This window comes from Danaus plexippus (genome assembly GCF_018135715.1).
Source record: "Danaus plexippus chromosome 22 unlocalized genomic scaffold, MEX_DaPlex mxdp_33, whole genome shotgun sequence".
NCBI classification, from domain to species: Eukaryota; Metazoa; Arthropoda; class Insecta; order Lepidoptera; family Nymphalidae; genus Danaus; species Danaus plexippus.
The window spans coordinates 2,429,822-2,451,298 of record NW_026869856.1 but is presented as its reverse complement, the minus strand read 5'-3'; the positions used below and the strand labels follow the sequence as shown (position 1 = coordinate 2,451,298).

Below are 21,477 nucleotides of genomic sequence, written 5' to 3'. Positions count from 1 at the left end.
TTCTAATGAAATTGCATTAAACTACAAAATATCTTAAAATTTTATTTAAATACTAATTTGATAGAAAGAGGATTTGAATTTGCGACTCCAGGAATATTGGGTTTTAGTCAACTAAACTATTATATATAAATAGGATAGATTGTTGTTTGTTTTTTAATTTAATTTTTAAATCATACTAACTAAATTTAGGTATGCCAACATGATAGAATAATTGTGGACGTCGAGAATGACTTGATGACTGAGGGAACGACGGTTCATTGGCACGGACAACATCAACGGGGAACTCCTTTTATGGATGGAACACCATACGTCACGCAGTGTCCTATAATACCTGAATCAACTTTCAGGTAAGCTCAATAACAACGGTAAATTATATGATACTGACGTTAACTTATACGTATTATTACACATTGGTGTTTTATGGGAACACTTTAAATATATTTAATTGAAGTAAAATACGCCTTGCAAGTTTTGGTTTTACCAAATAGATGCATATTACCAGGTATCAATTCAATGCGACACACTCCGGTACACATTTCTGGCATTCACACTCCGGGATGCAAAGAGCTGATGGAGCAGCTGGCGCGCTTATCATACGGAAACCAAAATCGCAGGACCCCCATGGCGCTTTGTATGATTACGACAGGTGAGATTATTTTAGATTGGTAACTAGTTTTTTAAGTTACGAACTAAAGTTAAAAAACGAAAAGCTCTTAAACATCAACGGCTATTTAGGGTAACTACTTTAATTATTTTCTTTATAATCAGTAATTTTCACCCAAAAGCAATCTTTTTAATTTAACTATTAAATAAAGGAGAATTTTATTTGAAATATATTTATAACTAATTAAAATATCTTCCAAACAATATCTATTGTAGTTTATCTACTCGCATTTGTAGGTACGAAAATTGAATGTTGTAACTGATGACTAACATTTTATACCTTACCTTTTTAGACAAGACCTAAATTACTTTGATGATGCAATGCTTACTTTTCAATACCTAAATTAAAATATCGTTTTTGTTTCATTTATTATTTTTGAGAACGATAATTTTATTATTGAAATGTTGAATTTCCATATGAGTTTTATCTTAAAAATATAACTTCATCATCTTCGTCAACTACAGTAAAACCGGCTCATATGAGTCACCAAATATCAAGATACATTTATTGATAAATGTGAATGAAATGTGATATATATATAATTTATTAACACATAGATCGGATCACGTGATGATAGTAACGGACTGGATACATGAACTGTCTGTCGGTATGTTCACTGACCATCATCACTCCACTGGTGACAACAAACCACCGACCTTACTGATCAATGGGATTGGAAGGTTCAGGATTTTCAACGAAACGGTGAAGCCTATGTACATGCAAGCTGCTAGGTTCAACGTTGAACAGGTTTGTAGGAACTCGATCGACTATTTAATTAGATTTTTAAATTTGAATTAACTTTTGATAAAATTCATGTTTCTGTTTTTAACTTTTGTTGCACGAGACTTAATAGCGAACTATGGTTTTTATTTCAAATCAATACCGAGTAAATTAATACAATTGTATGCAGGGCTATAAGTACCGTTTTCGAGTGATCAACGCTGAGTTCCTAAATTGTCCTATCGAAATGTCTGTCGATGGACACAATATCACAGTCATCGCTTCAGACGGATACGATCTCGAGCCTATTAATGGTAAGTTATATTATCAATTAATTTGTGCATTCAGATGATTACATCTGTAAGCACAATAATTATTATCTTTGCGCCTCAATTCAATATAAGGCAAAAGCACAATCCTTTAGGTTGTCTTAAAGTTTGTGTCAGTGATAAATAAAATGCACAATTTGTAAACCTTTCGCATTCTAATCTTTATTTATTTGTCCCATATCTTGAAAGCTAATTGTGTGACAACCCATTCGTGTAAGAAAATGTCCGAAATTTATTTATTAAAATACGAGGTTTATTTCTCTGAAATGCATATCTTTGTTTGTTATACAATAGTGTAATAACTACTGCCAACAACAGTGACACCGAACAAGAATAGGTGTTATATATTCAAGCAAAATTTTAAGACGTGTTTCATTAATCACAACAGTTTTTAATATAACATAATATAAAAAAAATGTATTTCAAACACATCGATATTAATAAAGAAATACCTTTCTATTTCTAACATAAATGAGAAAAATTTAATCGACTTGTAAGACTCCTTGTAACGCTAATCTAAAAACTTACGCAATTCTTTTTTCCGTTTGCCGAAAGTGATTTTATATATAATAATCTGAGAAAATAATTTTCTATTAACCTTAATAAATTTCTATTTTTAATAAATACCGTTTATATTTTTTTTTTGTATAGATACCTTAATCCTAGTTTCTATTCATAAATGACTAAAATATAATACTTAAATGAATAATTTGAAGAAAATATATTTTACTTTGTAGTAATCGAACCTTAATCTGAAATTCGAGAAAAATATTATTACTATTATATAAAACATATGAATATTTATGTTTCAAAGATTTGCTGTAGACGTACATATGTATATGATTGTTTCAGCAACGTCTCTAGTGACATACGCGGGCGAGCGTTATGACTTTGTGATAGAAGCGAATAACGAAATAGACAACTATTGGATTCGCTTCAGAGGACTCATGGATTGCGACGAGAGGTTGGGGTCAAACTTATCATACAACACAATACGCTAGACATTTCGATTATGAAAGCTTGTTTTTGAAATTCTATGAACTAAATTGATCTTTAAGTATATAATGTAGAGTTAAAATACATCTACAGCTTCAGTTACTAGATTTTGATCACTAATTAAAATCTCATTATGATAGTAAAAATATATTTAATGTTTAACTAGCTGAGTCCAGACGCGACAAAGGCTTGATTGACAAAGTTCATACCATTCCATTTTGTTTTATTTTTCATTAATTGTATTTTATATCATTATATATAGATTCACAAAAGCAAAGCAAGTGGCGGTTTTACATTACGAAGGCGCTATGGATTTGGAACCATCGGGAGATCCTACTTGGGAGGAATTGCATAATGAAGGATTGGTGAGTTTTTGATAGCATAAATCGTTTATTATTGCTTAAAATAATATCAGATTATAATTAAATATATATATTATAGCAATTAAATGCTCTTAACAAAGCCGAGGAAGAGAATGAAACGATAAGCGTAGCTGAGATGAGATCTCTTCAGGGTTATGACGACAGTTTGAAAGAAATAGCTGATTATCAGTTTTATGTGGCATATGACTTCTACGCTAAGAACAATTCGCATTACCACCGATCACCATATTATGGGTATTACCAGGGTGAGTTGAAGTTTTAACTTTTATTTTTTTTTTGTTTATTTAGGTCATGTTAAACCTCAACCTCTTTACCCAATTCATTTCTAAGATTAATTAACGATCACGTATTTTTGTTATATAAAATTATTGTTGAATTAATACTAGAAATAAAATTAAAATAAAAAATGTAGAATGAAAAATTCATTGATGCGAGCGGGATTCGTACCCGCCACCTCCTTAATATCACGTCCGAGTTTCTTTGCCAATTAAGCTGTCGAGTCCAGACTCGCCTCTGTGAATTAAGAATTCTGTTTTTATTTAGTTGATTTTTAATTAAATAAAAGGTTGTCTAAATTTAGTAAAATGCTGAATAATAAATTTTCAATCTGAAAATAGGACATAAAAATGTTCTTTTAAATGAAAGACATGTCTCACAACAAAAGTTGAACGAAGTTTCCCATTACAGTACCGAACCCAGACAATCGTCTATACACGCCTCAATTAAACCACATCAGTATGAAAATGCCATCAAGTCCGTTGCTATTATCGCGACCGTCCCCAGACAAATTTTGCAACGCATCCAGTATAGACGAATCCTGCAAAGAAGATTACTGTGAATGTTCACACGTGTTATCTGTTAGGTTGAACTCTGTTGTTGAAGTTATTATTGTTGATGAAGGTGTGACCTTCGATGCCAATCATCCATTCCACTTGCACGGTCACAACTTCAGAGTTGTTGGAATGAGACGGCTATCTAATATGACGACAATCGAAGAAGTCAAGGCTTTCGATGAAGCTGGTTTATTGAAGCGCAACCTTAAGAACGCGCCGCTCAAAGATACCGTCACGGTACCAGACGGTGGGTACACTGTTATACGGTTCAAAGCTGACAACCCTGGTTACTGGTTGTTCCATTGTCATATAGAATTCCATGTTGAAGTTGGCATGGCCCTGATTTTCAAAGTCGGTGAACATAAAGACATGGCGCCGATCCCTCATGATTTTCCAACCTGCGGAAATTATCTACCTGATAATATGTTGGAGCATGAAACAACTCCAAAACCAAATCCAAGTGATAACCAGGTAATCAAGATTACACACTGGTGGCCTATTTATTACGTCAATGGCACCTCTTCGGCTACCGCCGTACAAATTTCGATACCACTTTTAAGTATTATATGGATATTAAAATTTGTCACTGGAACGTAATATTTATCTGATAAAAACGTTAAATTTAGTTCTAATAAATCAAATACGATTTCGTACTTATTCATTGTTTTATATTTTTTTAGCCATTTAGTTTTTATAACTCTATTTTTTTTTTGTATTTATTATCATACTCAGAGTTAATTATTTATTGGGCCGTACTTATATCTATTTATTGATTTTATGATACCTTTGCTAAAATGATTTCGTAAAAGAAAATAAGAAATTCTCATTTGTATTTTGTTTAACGAGACATGGTATTATAATGATTTATATAATTATTGAATGCCGTTATGTTGAGGCAGTGCTAAAACGATTTAGTGTATTTCTAACCCATTTCAAAAAAGGAAGGGTTAACTTTTAAGTATTTTTGACTATCGTGATTACAAATCAACAATATCGTTGTCTTGACTTGCCAAATTGAGGACATTTAAGAAATGCACCCTCAACTCTACTAGATGTCGCTGGTGATATGTGATATTACTTAGTTAAGATAATTTTAAGAGGTATTAAATTATTGTTGTGAATTCAATAAATGATATAATTATCATTTAAAAATAAACTTCAACATTGCATATTATCTGTTGTTTTCTTTTTTACCAAATCCAAAGAAGGGAAATTCTAATTTTCGTCGAATAAAAATTGGATAATATTGATTTTAACTTTTACATTCCCTTCATTTTTGCTTAAATTTGAAATTCACTGTAGGTACGATTTGCTTAAAATTTCCAGCTGCAATTCCGGTACAAAAAGATAGGTCTTACTGAATATGCCGGCTGACCATTTATAGAAATTGAATCTCTTCGGTAATGACGTGAAAAATTCCAGAAAAGCTTTGGCTTCGTAGAATTTATAAAGCAACAAAATACAATATTTGACAGAGTTACTACAATGATTTTAGTTGACAAGGAAACAATTAATTTTTTGTTAAAATGCTGCTTTGATCTGATGTGTATTTTTCTAAAAACCATAATTTAAATTTATGGTTATTTAATGCTTATCATTTTATTATTATAAAAATACTGCCTTTCGCAAAGTCCTAAGAATTATTTTTGTGATACAACCCGGTTCTTCAGAAGTTGTCCTTTATTAAAGATTTTATCTGACAATAATACACAATATTCATGATTTGAACTCGACATATATGTATTTATTATATACACAAAAGTTTATATTCTACGAGAGTTTTTTTTTGACCTAAATCATTGTTTATGTTATTTTTTTACCAATAATAAGATTTTTATAAATAAACTGCTGATTTGTCATTTTATTTTAGTCTTTATAACTGTGTTACAAAAGCCAAACCGCAAACTCTTGACAATTCCAAAGAGAAAATGACATAGGCTTTTGTCGACCTGCCAATTAAAATTAAATTGCGTGTCGAAGGTAAATGAATATAGGTTACGTGGAAGTAATTCCAGTTAGGCCATTTAAAATAAACCATTAGTATATCATTCTAATATTTATGACATAGTATTAGCAATAAAAAATATTTAATGCCGTTCATTTTAACAACAATTTTGCATGGCCTTTCCCAATTTATCCTTCCTAATATGGAACCATTATCGTATATCGTTGATGTTTTGAAAGTCTCCTGATTGTGTTATGAATTATTGATAACAAGAGATCGTGAAAGAATTTCGAGTGTAACTCCTTTAAAGATAATAAAAATATCCGAGTGTAATGTATTAATTGCTTCCACACTAATTACGATGAGATACAATATCACACCAGTTTATTTTAGAAAATATAAATTGTTAGTTAGCTCTTTGGATTAAATAGATTAAAATTTTTCCATTTAAATTGTTTTAATATAAGAGAAATGATATGAAATTTAAAAATTAATATGATATCCAATAAAAATTTTTTAGGGGTAGATATGATTTTGAAATAAGTTCCAATATGTAACATTTATGTTAATTTAGTAATTTACGAGCTAGTTACATAAATTGCTGTTTGCAATTTATAGCTTATTCAATATTTTTTTAGGTATAAACCAATTAGGGAATAATAGGATTCAGGTGGGCTTTCTACGGGGTATCAAGGGCTATATATATATAAATATTTTTAAAATATTATGAAATTTTACATTTTTAACTTGAAACGCAAGTGTTACAATAGAAAAAATCGTCAGACCTGAGACTTCAAAACTAACAATAATATATCAACTTCTAATTATTTTCTTTTAATTGTTTGTTTATTCATGAATATCTTTTTTTGTTGCCTTCAAGGTAGTTCCCACTAGAGACTAAACAAATTTTCCCTACTGTTTTCACAATCTTCGAAGAACTAAAAAAAACAGACTTGTTTTGTCTTCATCATATTATGTAAGTATAAACATTTACAATTAGTTAACATTTGTTATTACAGTTAATTTTGTTTGAATTATTAATTGAATTATTAATTTTTGAATTTTTTTTTTGAAAAGAAAACAAGAAAGAAAACAAGCTGTGTAATTTATTTTATTATTCAATATCAAATTTGTTACATCAGGTTTTAAATATGATTAGCCATAAAACAACAAAAAGTACAAAATTATATTATATACATACATAACTCACGGAAATAAAAAATTCCCTGTACTTTTTAACGTGCTCTGCACATATGCTTTAAAAGTAATTATATGGAGATACTGGCCAATTCAATTGAAGGAGTTTTTCCGAAAAATAAAAATAAAAAATGATAATTTTATATTAATCTGGTTACAACTGAAAAGGTCAAAAGGTTTTGTATTAAGTTTCACATTTACTTGATTAATCTTCAGGTTCAGGAGGTTAATTATAATAACGGTATGAGGATTAATATCCCTTCGAAAATACAATATTTGTTTAATCTATTATACAATTTTTTTGCAACTTTATCAATTAAAACACATATATCTTTTTGTAATTTTATAGAACATATATGCAATTTAAATCAGGAATTAATAGTTTTATATTTTCTATTTTTTTAATTTATTATAGTCATATCATTTTTGGCATGAATAGCAAAGAAAATTGTACCTACACTGTGGTTGTCTAAATATGTGCGCACTTGTCATTATTTTTTTATCACTTAGGAGCTCAAAGACACGTAGAGCCCATTTATCCAGAGTTGTGGAAAAACATCTCATAAAGATAAATGATGCTTTCTTGCAACGTCTAAGATTAATTTTGGTACAAAGTATTTTTTTTTTGTAAACCTAGAATATAAACATTTTAAAAGGTACCATCAGGAAATTTTATACAGTTAAATTTAATCTTATCTTCATATCCTATTCAAGTATAAATAAAAATTGTCTTATACAAAATTTACAGCTGAAATAATGAAATAATTTCCTTCACCGTTTACGATTACTAAAAAAAAAAATAATTTATCGATCATAAAACCAGCAGCACTGCAGCATATGCGTCATCGTTTTCTATTAAACTGCGGCGTGACTTCCTAAAAGTCCCTACAAAATCACTTTGCCAATTATAATTATATAATTCAAGAGTTTGTCGCAATGTTACTTACATATGCGTAATGTTTATTTATAGAAAATTGCATTTTTTAATGATACGAAAGAATTACCTTATATATTTTAACTCACTAGAAAAAATTATTTAAGAGACTCTTACTTGTTGCTCTTAAAATTCTGAAAAAGAATAATATTACATATGTAAAACAATAATATAGTTAGTTACTTATTAAATTTGCTGTGATGTTGACAACGAATTAATATAAAAAAATATTAAGAATTGTAGGGAATGGATGACTAAGTTTAGATTTTACTACTACATAATGTCTAGAAGGCAGTCACTTAATATACGTATCTATGAAGCTGTGGGGTTGGATGAATTCCAACTTAAACAAAAGCTATCGTCGCTTTTATGTGACGGTGAGTTATAAATACATTTCGAAACAATAAAAAAGTTTATATCGGCCTATATTTTCAATGGACACTAACAAGCACAGCTTACAACGGCTTAACTGTTTAAAAAAAAAAAAATTTCTTAATTGAAAGGATCAACAGCAACATGGATTTTAACGTTCAGTGGTATATATATTTTTTTACTTAAGGATTAAATTTTGAATAAATTATTTTTGTATAAGGTATGATTTTGGACTCAGAAGTATTGTTAGAGACTGTCACCGTATATAATTATGTAAATGATAATTGTCTTAAAGTTTTTTCATCAAAGGTCTTCGATTGATTCCAGAAATCATGTAAAATATTCTAGATACACTAGACTCAAATATGTAGTAGGTTGAAATAAAGCAAAATTAGGTATTAAATTTCACATAGATTTAAACTTAAGGGTGACTTATATTTCAAAAAATATATGTAAATATATGCATATATATGTAAATAAAAATATATGTATATATATGTAAATATATGCGCCAAATTACTACGCTATATTTATAATTTTTTCCATGACTATCTAAAATAAATATTTTAATATATTCGAATGATTCTTTCTTATATTGTTTAACAATGATAAAATTATGATGAGATTAAAAAATTATTGTTTACATAAGATCAATTTGATGAATGGACTTAAGTTCATTCTCTTTGTTAAACTGGGATGTAATGACCTATTTCCATCGAATTTTCTGAGTACCTAAACAAAAATTAATGAGTTCAATAAATTTAGATTAATATATAATTTGACTGAATTGATTATAGGAAAAATCATATTTAAAATATGTAGTAGATAATTCTATAAAGAATCCATAAATTTGGCAAAATTATGAAATTAAAATATTTAATTAATGTTACGTTTAAGTAAAGTTTCTATTTAAGCAACGTTACTTCAAATATGAGAAGGGTTTTTTTAGTTTATCTCTTCAATTGCTGCAATGTTATTAGTTACAAAGCAACATATTGCAAAATTTATAAGAATTATTAGATTTATCTTTAATTTATTTTATTATTCTTTTTACAAATATTGGTATTAATTAATTATTCAGAAGTATGCAATGGAAATTGGTTCCCAGATTATATGGAGGTCAGATCTGGTTCAATTGTGTTTGACGTTGTAAAGTATTCGAACGTTCTAAAAATTTCACCGTGGAAAAGCAAATGGGAAACAAGCCAACCTCTCTTAAACCAAAAGGCGAACTTAAAATTGCTTCGACGCCGTAAAAAGTATCCTGAATTCAACGTTATTACCAAAATATATGGTCGTTACAAATGCATCGTCAATCCATTCGTTCAATACTACTTGTCTTGCTTTTTTTCAGCAGACTTTTATTCCTGGATAAATGTATAAACGAAATGAAACAGTTCGCGTCGATGTTAGTAGTTAAAATGATTGTCAGAACTCAATTTAACTTTGTAGTTTATATTATGGTAGTGAATATTTGAAAGGCTTTAATAATACTATATAAGTAATAGTAGACTATGGTTTAGGGGTATTATTTTTGGATATTAAATTGTTTATTTATTATTACAACATGAATTATAATTCAAAATATAATTATAATTATAATTATAATTATATTTTTAGGGATATTCCAAAATAATTGTCTAAATGCAAATCAGAACCTATTGAAATTGATTTTATTACTATTGAATAAAAAAAAAACCTATGTTCTGAAAAGGTAACTCACTTCGAAGTTTCCTAAAATTATTCTACACTTTTATATACAGTGTTTAAGCAAATATTTTATAACATAATTAAGACGCAAAATGTATTTTGTTAATTGTTGCGCTGATTTGCTTTGTGATTGCAAATCATCTTTATAAAAAGGTTATTTTTCGTCTTAAAAATAAACGTTACGTTGGAGGTATTTAGGTAATAATATTTACAGTTATTTTTTTCTGAAAAGAGATGAAAGAAAACTTTGTTACTTTTACCGACTAGAGTCAACCTTTTGTTAAAGTTGATTATTATTAGAAGTATGACAAGAAATGAGAAATAAATATAATAATCTTTGTCGTCTGTGTTAAACTAAATAAATGTTTTACATCGTACATTGATAACGGGCTACAGTATCGTGTTACTCGTTTGCATGTAATATTATATCCATTGGTGTTTCTAAGGATTCGGTACTTGTTCTATTTTATAAATATGATCTAAAGTCTAAACACTCAGCTTCTTTTTAGTATATGTAGATAATATTAAATAAAAAAAACTTGTCTATATACTAATTATTGTACTATATATATATATACATTATTACAATAACATATGTATATTGTTATTACGTTTTTTATTTTATTAAAACGCAATTTATATCACAATGAAATAAAAAATGAGAGAATTTATTTTTTGACCCATTTAACTTAATCAAAATAATGTATAGGTCTTAAAACTGAATAGGTAAATTATCTTATTTTATTGTAGTTGAAATTGTGTCTAATCTCACTAAATTATATCATATATTTATCTGAATGAACGTATAATAAAGATATGATTTAAATAATTAAAATCTTCGAGATTTTTTATTAGATGGATGTTTGACCCATTTCGTCAATATTGAGGTGATCAAAATTATATATATTTCAATTGTACGCACTATTCTAAAAAACATTTTGCTTATCTGCAATCTTATCCGAGATGACAGTAATATGTAAAGATTTAAAACAATTTAACGAAAATTCTTAAAGTAATACGAACTCAGGTGCAACGTAAGACGCGGTAATTTTTTCCGCGAACGTGCAGTTTGTGGAACGATCTTCTGCCCGAGGTTTTCCCAGAGAGCTACAATGTGGTGTCTTTTAAACGTGTTCGGATACCTCCGCCACAATCAAGGCCGGCAACGCATCTGCAACACCCCTTATGTTGCAGATGTTCATGGGCGATGGTAACTACTTCCCATCAAGTAGCCCGTCTGCTTGTTTTCCCCTTTGGAACATAAAAAAGAAGATATTATATCCTGTGTAGATATCAATTGATCCTATTTCATGAAAGGCGGAAAAACAATACTGATAACACTATAACTTAAACCCCATATATTTTATCCCAAATTAACTTAAAAGTTTCAAAAGAGCCGTCAAAAGTCAGATGTCTTGAGTAATTCCTTAAAGTAATTCAAATAATAGACAGAGTTGTTATTATTATAAGAGGTGAAAATTACCTAGAGATCAGTTAAGCTCTTAGACTTTTGTTCATATCTGTAACTATAGGTCATATATTTTTAAGAGATATTTGTTTGTTCTATATGTAACCTAAATTACGTTTTTATCAAAATAATCAAAAAGTTTTTCATTTGTGGACAAATCTAATTGGTATATAATATAAAGTAGATTTTTATTATTTAGGATGACGGTAGAGTTAAAAATCAATTTAGAAAAAAAATTGTTTATTTCTCTTTTTTTTATTTTAAGAACTTCAAACAGAGGTTATTTTAAACGATTTTGATGCCTAAAATTTACGATTATAAATTTATTTTACTGCGAATTAATAAACTACAAACTAGGAACCTTATATTCCACTCACAATATAAGCTTGGACCGACATTTTTCACCGTCATGAAACTAAGAGGACGTCTACAAAAAATAATAGCAATAAATTAATTAAACATAAAAACAAAACGGCAGCTGTGAGGCGTTTTGTATTAATGATAAAAATATTATTCTAAGATGATTAATGACCGATTTAAAATAAAACCATTAAAGTCACATCAGTCAGAAACTATGTAATGAATTTGCGCTCTCCGACATGTCCGATTAAGATTAAAGACTAAACTTACTCTTAGGATAGGTAGGAAATATTATGACGAGAATATAATTTTGAAATAGCATAGAATTTTAATTTCAAGAAAGGAACGCTTTAACAAAGACAGTGTTGCAAATTAAGCTCGTTCGTTCTTGTTAATAAGAGTCTTGAGATTAATCTTACTTTAGTTTATGTAAGCTTTTAATTGGTTTAAGCCGTATAAATTCATTCAACAGTGTAATTCCTTAGAAGTGCCTGAAGAAGTTAACAATTATTAAATGATTTGATTGTACTATATTTGCCTCCCAAGCCATTGATTATATTTTAATTCAAAATATAAAAGCATATTTCGTTTATTTTTATTAATCAACAATAACTTTGTTTTATTTTAAAGTTCTATTGCTATTAGCACGAAAAGGGAGAAAGGATTTGGGTGTAGGGTTGGAAATTCCGATAAATTTATCTGATATTTTTGGATAATTTTGAAAAAAACATTTTTTTTAAAATTTTTAGACTTAATCATAATTATTAAATAACAATCTTAAATTTGTTTAAACACTCGTTTTCTATTTAGTATTAATCATACCATAGCATAATTAAGTTATAAGTTTTAGCGGAGAAGGAAACAAATCTACTATACACTAATATAATTTTATAACTTTTCTAGGCGCTTCTGCTTAAATATTAGTTATTTAATTTGGCTCTTTTAATAGTATATAATAATTTATTCGTTTTATATATTTGAAACGAAACAAATCTATATATGGTCATTGAAATTTCTTAGGTTTATCTGAATCTAAACTAGTACAATCAATTATTAATAAAATTATTAAATTCGTTGGGGCCCAAAAGTTCTCGAATGGGAACCATGGATCGGAAAAGGCTGCGTTGGACTTCTACCCACGAGATGGACGGACGACTCAGTCAAGGCCGAGGGTTCACGGTGGATGAAGGCCACTTCCGACTGAAGCTAAAGGATGTAGATGAGGAAGGCTTATGTCCAGCAGGGAACCTTAATATAATCTATATATATTTTTAATATCATATATCGGCCAAGTAAGTAATTGAGGCTAATTCAAATTCAAAAATCAGACATTTCAGGTTAATTTTAAATTAAATAAATTTTATTAATTTTATGTTTTAAGAATTTAAAGGACTGAGCTGATTAAAATTTACTTGTCAAAAGGAAAGCAAAATATCAACATATAAGTCTTCACCTACTTTGACACCAGTTGTTTATAAATAATATACATAATTTATATATCTGAGTGCATAAGATCTCTATATGTATTCGTATCCTATACGTAGGTGTCTTTTCAACATTGAAAATTAATGTCATTTTCTAAGTAAGCCTCCCCTCCCATTTCCTAAAAGTACGTGCTTAAATGTGTGTATAATTATCATATTGTTTTACAAAAAATCTCTCCTTATAACTTGAGTTACAATATGTTACACGATTGAGTCATGTTAATAAATTTTGAAGTGGAACTAATTCTTAAAGTTTTTATACTTTTGGTTTGGTTTTTATAATAATCTGTGTACTGATATTTTTAAACAAGTAGGGACCTTTATTATAATTATCATTGCAAATAAATGCATTGTTCGTTAAGTTTTACACTACATGCAATTATTTTAAATTATATTTTGTCTGCTTATTTTTACTGACAAGGTTATGGTATATAATTTCTTTAAAAAGGCAATTGCCTTTTGTCTTTCAATATATATATATATATATGTATATATGTATCACGTTTAGATTCCAATACGAGAATTTTATTTAAAAAATATAGAATTAATGCTTCTTTCTGGCGATGTGTTTGTATGTAAGTTTATTTACGTTAAATAAAAATCCTTTGTAGTAAAGAAGCGTCTTTTATACTTAGTATTAAGTTTTAGAATGTGATACAATTTAAGATAACTTTAAATTTTAATATGAGTAAATGAGAAAACTAAGACAACGAATTTAAATATTAAGATAAATTATATCCAAATTTTTCTTTTTTTTACAATTGTTATATTTTCACACCAATATCTTCTTTAATGAACATTTATAACATATCTTCTTCACAATTATAGCATTTCCAAGAAACACTTAGAAAAGATATTACGGTTGTTCGTTGTTAACAGCTCTAATTACTTGAAGAAACTTGAAGAAACTAATAATATCAATTAAAAAGTTTCGAAGTGGTCGTTTAAAGAAAATCTTAGTTATTATACTTTTTAATAATGTTACCATTTCGTGATATTTCTTTATACTTTTAAATGAACCAGTAAATTGCTATAATAGACTTTTTAGTATTGGAAATAAGGTTCTGAATGTAACATTTAAAATTTAAATGAATTTTTTATATATCGTAATTTTACATAATCTCAGATGAATTTTGGTAACAAGTATAGTATATAGTGTTTAAAGAAAAAATATAGGAAGTACCTTTTATAAACTGAGAGAAAATAAGAACTTTGTCTTGTTATAAAATAATTTCATCTCTATAAACGTGTAGGAAAACCATTAGAGTCTATAACAACTAGGAATTTTATGCTCAAACTTTGATATTTTTTATACCTAATACTTTATCCAGTTATCTAAGGATCTGGAGCTGAGATTACATAAATTATTGTTAAGCATTTCTCTCGCAAAACACTATTGTGTCATTAGGTATAATATTTTTTTTTCAAATATTTTTTATATTATTTTTTTAATATACTAAGTGGTATAATATACATATACATACGTATTTAAATATAATATATTACCGTGCTTTTCGAACAACTATTTGTCACCCATCCCTGCTTACTTCCATTATCATTATACTGGAAGTGAAAATACTTTTCTTCGTACATTTCAGAGTATTAAAATACTATGTACATTTTATTATCTAATCTTATCTTATCTTGTGTAATATCTTTTAAACGTTAATTTACTTTATCAAATTTGTCATTATATAATGTGATATATTTTTCTTTAATAATAAATTCAATAGGAGCAGTTTTTAATACTCAGGATTATTTATGTGTAATAAGTAACATCTCTTCTTTAATATCATTTCATTGCAGGAAAAATACGTTCCGAATTCAACGTTGTTATCTAAAAGATTTGACTCCTACAAATTGATGGTTAGCCAACACGCTCAATTGAACCTGTCCTTGTTTTATCACAGGCATTACTTTGAGACAAAGACTGGGATAAAGCTCCCATGTACTATTTATTTCGGGATTTATAAAATGATTTCAATTAAAATTTAAGCAAGTCAACTTAAAATTTTATAGATTTTTATGTGATAACAAATAAACATAGGATAATATACCTGCTTAAATATAGTAATGTAATTTTAACTTTTACATACAAAGTGAAACTTTGTTATATTAACTTAAAAACATTTATTTTTGTATTGTTATTGTATCTTATTGTTATTGTTATTGTAGATAAACATAAATAAGAAATGGTTGATGAAATGATTTTAACATAAAATATCTTTAAAAATGTTGTAAAATTTATAAAATATTCCGTTTTAATATTTTTTAAAAGTGAACTGTAGTCGTTAACTTGTTAGAATATTATGTACAGAAAAGCTTTGCAATTCATTAAGCTGTTAATTTGGAAGTAATGTATGAACTTGTAAGCTAAATTAATAATTTAATAGAATTTATCTGAGAAATTAATTTCCAATTTTAAACTATTTCATGTGATACGATAACGAATATTAAGGAGATAGGTTGTAATAAAAAACGTTTTGGGTACTGGTTCTACAAAGACCACCTAAAACTTTGTACACACACTGATAGATACATTTTTGTTGCGTGTACAGATTGACAATTGCTTATAAATAGGTATAAATATATTTATATTATAGTTACAAAGAGTTCTTATTTTTTTTTACTAACCTGTCAAATGTACCTTTCATTTAGTGTCCACGATAGGCGCTTGAAAATGTTATTTATATTACTACCTTGCATTTCCCTCTCAGCACAACTGTTATAAAGGCTAAAGGTAATAAATTCTGGAACCCATTATAACCAAAGCGTTCTTAAAATCTTATACATGCTTTTATTTAACCACAAAGTTACGGTGTTTTATGTGAAGTGTGTATATATTATATTTTATATAATCTCAAATAAGGATCAGTTTCGTTTATCTTATTCGATTTTAAATAAATAAATAATAATACATAAAGTATTCAGAGTACCATAAAAAGCAAAAATACACCTACTAGATATTTTTTATATGTAAAGTAGAATGGGATTTGTCAATCATTCTATTGTATTGCAGTTGAGGAAGAACCATCTTAAATGTTGCAATGTATATGAGCTTATGATTGTTGAAATATTAGGAATTTAATTGATAAATGTTAAAAGGTCAGAACTTAAATAAACTATGTCCACCTTGAATCTTTTAATTATATAACAATATTAGGGATAAGAATAAAAAAGTATATGTGAGAGCGCGGGGATCCTCGTGGAACCTTGGCCAAGACCCTAGTCCTTTAAAAGGCTTTCGAGTCTGGGCGTTAAGTACCGATGACAATGGACAGACTTCCATTTTGAAGCAAAGATAGTCTTTACTCAAAATGATACTTGTTTATTGCTAACAAATTCTTACAATGAATGTCAAGAATTGTATAGCGGAGATTCTACCACTGTGGCTCCTAAGAGCGACCAATGTAGAATGAATTCAGTACGATTATGCTTTGACTTTTATATGGTAAATTCTATATTACAATTGTGGGTACTTGGAAAAAACTAATCACCTGATGTATTAATAAAGTTATTAACATCGGTGAAGAGGGTAATTTGAAAACAATTATAATGAACGAATACACGAAAAGGAATATTTTCGATACGAGAAGGCTGTCGGCGCGACATATATTTATAAAATAACATTTACCTTGTTCTAATATCTTTCGTATGTAAATTACTTATTTTAATACGCATCCTCTAGCTACCAGCTCACATTCTCTTTGAAATTCTCAGTCTAGTAATTGTATTACTGTTTGGCTTTATTACCGAGACATAATAGTTGTTTTGAGTTAAATTACTCATGTTTAAAGACAATTAACGAATGTTTATTTGTGTACTTATTATTAACTTCTCTTGTACTATGGTAGAATGAGAATCAACTCATTCTCATACATTTAAATTTTATTTTCATATATTTCATTAATTTTTTTTTAAATATAGATATAGCGACTTAAAACTCATTATTTTATATATGAAACTAAAACGACGGCGAATATTTAATGTTTTTTTTTTTGTCATTTATTTTTATTTTAGCGAAATAAAAATAGAAATTTTCTCTGACAAAAATAACGATTACAAAACTTCAAATATTAAAAAAAAAATAGTTTTTCTTGAGGATTTCGAGTTATTGTAATATGACAAAATAGAAGGAGTCTATCGTTCCACACCCATTAAAACTGAAGCTTTTATGAACAGATATACAAGTAACTATTACAAAGAAATATTTAATTACAGACGTAAAATCTGTAATTACGAAGAAATTTGTAATTACTAACCAATAATTAATTATTTAATAATAATATGATTTTTATTTCTGATGACTGTTATCGAGTACGACAACCTCAATGTGGATCAATGCTATGATCTATATTTACACCTATTTATTATTATAGTATTTTTTTATTACTTCGTTTTTTTTTCTGTATTATATAATTACATTACAGAGAGATTTTTTTCGCTATTTTGTTTTATACCTTATTCCTTGAATGTCACAAATTTAATGTGATGAATAAGTAAACGACTGCTTGTTTATAAAAATATATTTATAATTCAAAATAAAATATAAATTTTTTGTACAGATTTCGTCAACGTTTTTCTAGTTTCTGTTTCGTAATATTTTATACAGATCATTAAATAATATTAATACATAAATTTTCACTTGACATTTATCAATATAGACTGTTTTATTCATTTCATTCATAAAAAAAATATTTTTCATTAACGAATGTCTATATCAAGCTGCCCTTATCTTACACCGTCCGTAAATTCGTATTAGTGAGATACTCTCAAGATATGTCCAAAAATCACAATTTCTCAACAGTTCGGTGTTCGTACTAAGCTACAAATTTTATTATTATTTGAATGTATTTCGAGATGTCAAGAAATGTAAAAAAAGTTCAAGGAGTCATATATAAGGCAGTAAATTATAATTTTAAACAAAAAATTAAAATTAAAATATTGCGATTTTTATTCGTCACCGTAATGTTGTCAACAATTATTTCTTTCTAATTTTACCCACTAATATAAGTTGGCGGCATACTCATTAAAACGTCAAATTCTTTAGGAACAGGAATAATGAAAAGTCAAAGTCACTGTTATTATTTTTTCTTTAATCTGTTTAATCGATGTTTTAAGCACAATGATAACTGAATCTGTTTTGGAAGGTGTCCTGTCGATCACAATGTCCTTATAACTACTATTATTGTAAGCAATTAAATTAATTATATGAATATGAAATCAACACCGATAAATTTGCTCATAAACTAAGTCCTTGTTAGTATTTCCTGTAAAGCTCATTAAAAAGTCTCAATCGTTTCAAATAAAAACATTAGGAAGTAGAGTAATAATTTTATATTTTCCTAACACCCTTATAAAGTATGTTAAGTGAAGATAAATTGGTATTTACGAACTAAAGCGTAAATTGTACTAAGGATATAGACATATATCTTCGTACCCAGCCAAATTACAAAAAAAAATCTTTTCAAAGATAACCATAATAAATATATTATAGTATATATTAATATTCTTAGTAAAAATGAAGTGAATAAAAGAAATACTTTTAATTTAAAAAATAGTTTAATTATAATAAAAAAAAGAATAATTAGGTATTCTACTTTTTTGTAATTTGAGTTCGATAAATATTTTTAAAGCCATTCATGTTCCAATATTTAGAAAACTGTTATTTGTAGAGCGCCGTACAAATATATCAATCATTTTACGTTCCTTATGCCTTTTGATTTACCTACGAAATATATTGGAAAAATTTCAATTAAATAAATATAAGTTTGACATTATTCATTTAGCAATCATAATAAGTTAACGAAAACGGTATTTCTGTAAAGAAAACATATTTTCATTTTGGAACTCTGTTGACTACACAAATCCAAGATTTTGATTTATGCGCACAATGTATTCCAGTCTCTTGTACAATGGTTATAGAGACTAATATATTTTCCGATATTACATACAATATATTTTAATAATGGAGATCAGTCAGAGATTAGAAAAATAAAAAAAAAATATCAAGTAATAATAATTTGCCTTTTTTATGTAATAAAATGACTTGTAACCGACTTGTACTGTATTCGTTTAGCTTCGGCATGCAATTCGTTCGTTTTAATTGGCAACTCTACAAAAGCTTCGTTTAAATTCTCTTTGGTGTTGTCAAAGTTCAGCGGTTGGAATATTGTTAGCTTTTACCATATAGACAGACAATTTGTTAACATAAGTTAGCGTAGAATCAATACATATTATTTAGTCATCTATAAAATGATGAACAATAAAAAAATCACGCCCTAACTTTTGACTATCTTGACTGTAGCATATGAATAATTTTATATGGCGGTAAAAAAATATTGAGGCTTTCAATATTTTTTCTACGTCGTCTTAAGTGAGGGCACAAATTCTTAATTTGAAAAGCAATTTTGAGGGGATATCTTCGTGTCGATAATTTTTCTTTTGATTTTACCAAGATATCAATATTTTGGTTTAAATATTTAATTGCTTCAAATTTAAAAACATTACAAGAATTAAAATACTCTAAAATATATGATTTATTTTCTTAGTAATGTGTTCTTTTGTATATATATGTATTCAAAGTTAGATAAATTAAGTTTTACTTATTTTTAAATGAAATTTCTGTTAATGCACTAAAAATATATTTCCAAATTAGGAAAGTTAGTTGGTTGGGAAATCAGGTGGGAATGGAAGTAATAAATATCTGCGACAAATATACGGATATTTCGGAAAAGTGATAATAAAAGATATCTGTCTATCGAAAGAACAAAAGATGTCTGCCTGTCGACAATTCCACGTTTATGATATTGACTAAAATAAAATTTGCAGATAATTTTAAATAAATGGATTTTAGTACTAAATTAAAATTATTTTAATGATAATATAATATGTTTTGCTTTAATACTGTTTTACTGAATGATATAATTATTTTTTAATGTAATCATCTAAACGGAAGTAAGATTTTCTGAGAGTATTTTATCATTTTATAATAACTTAATTCCGAAGTTTAGGTTCCTTTACAACAGCCGTGACCACAGGCAGACGATATAAAAGTATCTTCCTCACTCATTACCGTCTGGTAACTAACTAAATATCTTAGATTTAAATTTTCTTTCACTATTAAACAATGACGTTTTAAATATTAATTAAATATTAATAGGTAACCTAATTTAAACTGTTTTACTAAAAAACTCTTAAAATACATTTATATAATCCTGATATTCAATATTTATAGCAATTCTACATGGATTTCTATGTTTGAGGATAGTAAAAGGAAATTCTGTACTTTATTTTACTTTTTCTCAGGAAATTGGTTTTGAGTTAGTTTTGAAATAAGCTCCATATAGATCCTTTATTATCACACTGTCATGAAGCGTAGCACTGTTTATATACAGAGGTATATAGTATTGAAATCTTAAAATGTCTTACTAATTTATCAAAAAATATTTTGTTTGAATTATATTTTCTGAAAGTCAACTAAAAAGAATGCGAAGAGATAATAATAAGCACTTAAACGTTAAAATACGTTTCTGAATATAACATTATTGAAAATAATATTGAAAAGAGATATCATTCATTCTAAATCGTTTCTGGATTATTAGGATTAATAAAATATTGTAATGAAAAAAAAAAAAAACTCCAACGTTTTAAAACAATTTTTTTCATTATTGCTTTGCTTAATCGGACGGAAGAAAGTCGTCCAATTAATTTGAAAGGATCGCTCAAGAAGATGTTCAAAAAATAACACGAGATCGGAGGTTCTAAATCAGAGTTGAAAAGAGTGTAATAAATTACCTTGAAATTTAACTTTCTTTGGTAAATGGGAGGAAACTGGATTTTATTGCGACCTTCTGAAATTATGTTCGTTTTGTGAGATATATATATATCTCACAAAACGAACATGTATGTTAGTCGAATGTGAGGTGGCCGACCAGATTTTATGATACTTCATTCTGTGTCGGTTCGGTCGTACTGTCAAATAACTACAGACCGCACGACGATGAGAACTTTGCCCTCCTGTGTTCATGGTGACTAAAAGCGTTGTAGTTATGCGCAGTTTGTGTGAATATTAATCTAGAA

At 27.6% G+C, this 21,477-nt stretch overlaps 1 protein-coding gene across 1 annotated transcript in view; it reads left to right on the top strand.

Moving 5' to 3' along the window:
• The window catches only part of LOC116773398 (uncharacterized), a 38,072-nt gene extending 32,973 nt beyond the window's left edge, over nt 1-5,099 (top strand). The window contains exons 4-11 of the mRNA XM_061528840.1: nt 190-347; nt 503-646; nt 1,222-1,411; nt 1,575-1,698; nt 2,566-2,677; nt 2,972-3,074; nt 3,151-3,337; nt 3,780-5,099. Of these exons, the coding sequence (XP_061384824.1) occupies nt 190-347; nt 503-646; nt 1,222-1,411; nt 1,575-1,698; nt 2,566-2,677; nt 2,972-3,074; nt 3,151-3,337; nt 3,780-4,522 (1,761 nt within the window). The 3' untranslated portion in view covers nt 4,523-5,099. The remainder of the gene's footprint in view (nt 1-189; nt 348-502; nt 647-1,221; nt 1,412-1,574; nt 1,699-2,565; nt 2,678-2,971; nt 3,075-3,150; nt 3,338-3,779) is intronic.
• Nucleotides 5,100-21,477: the final 16,378 nt, after the last annotated feature.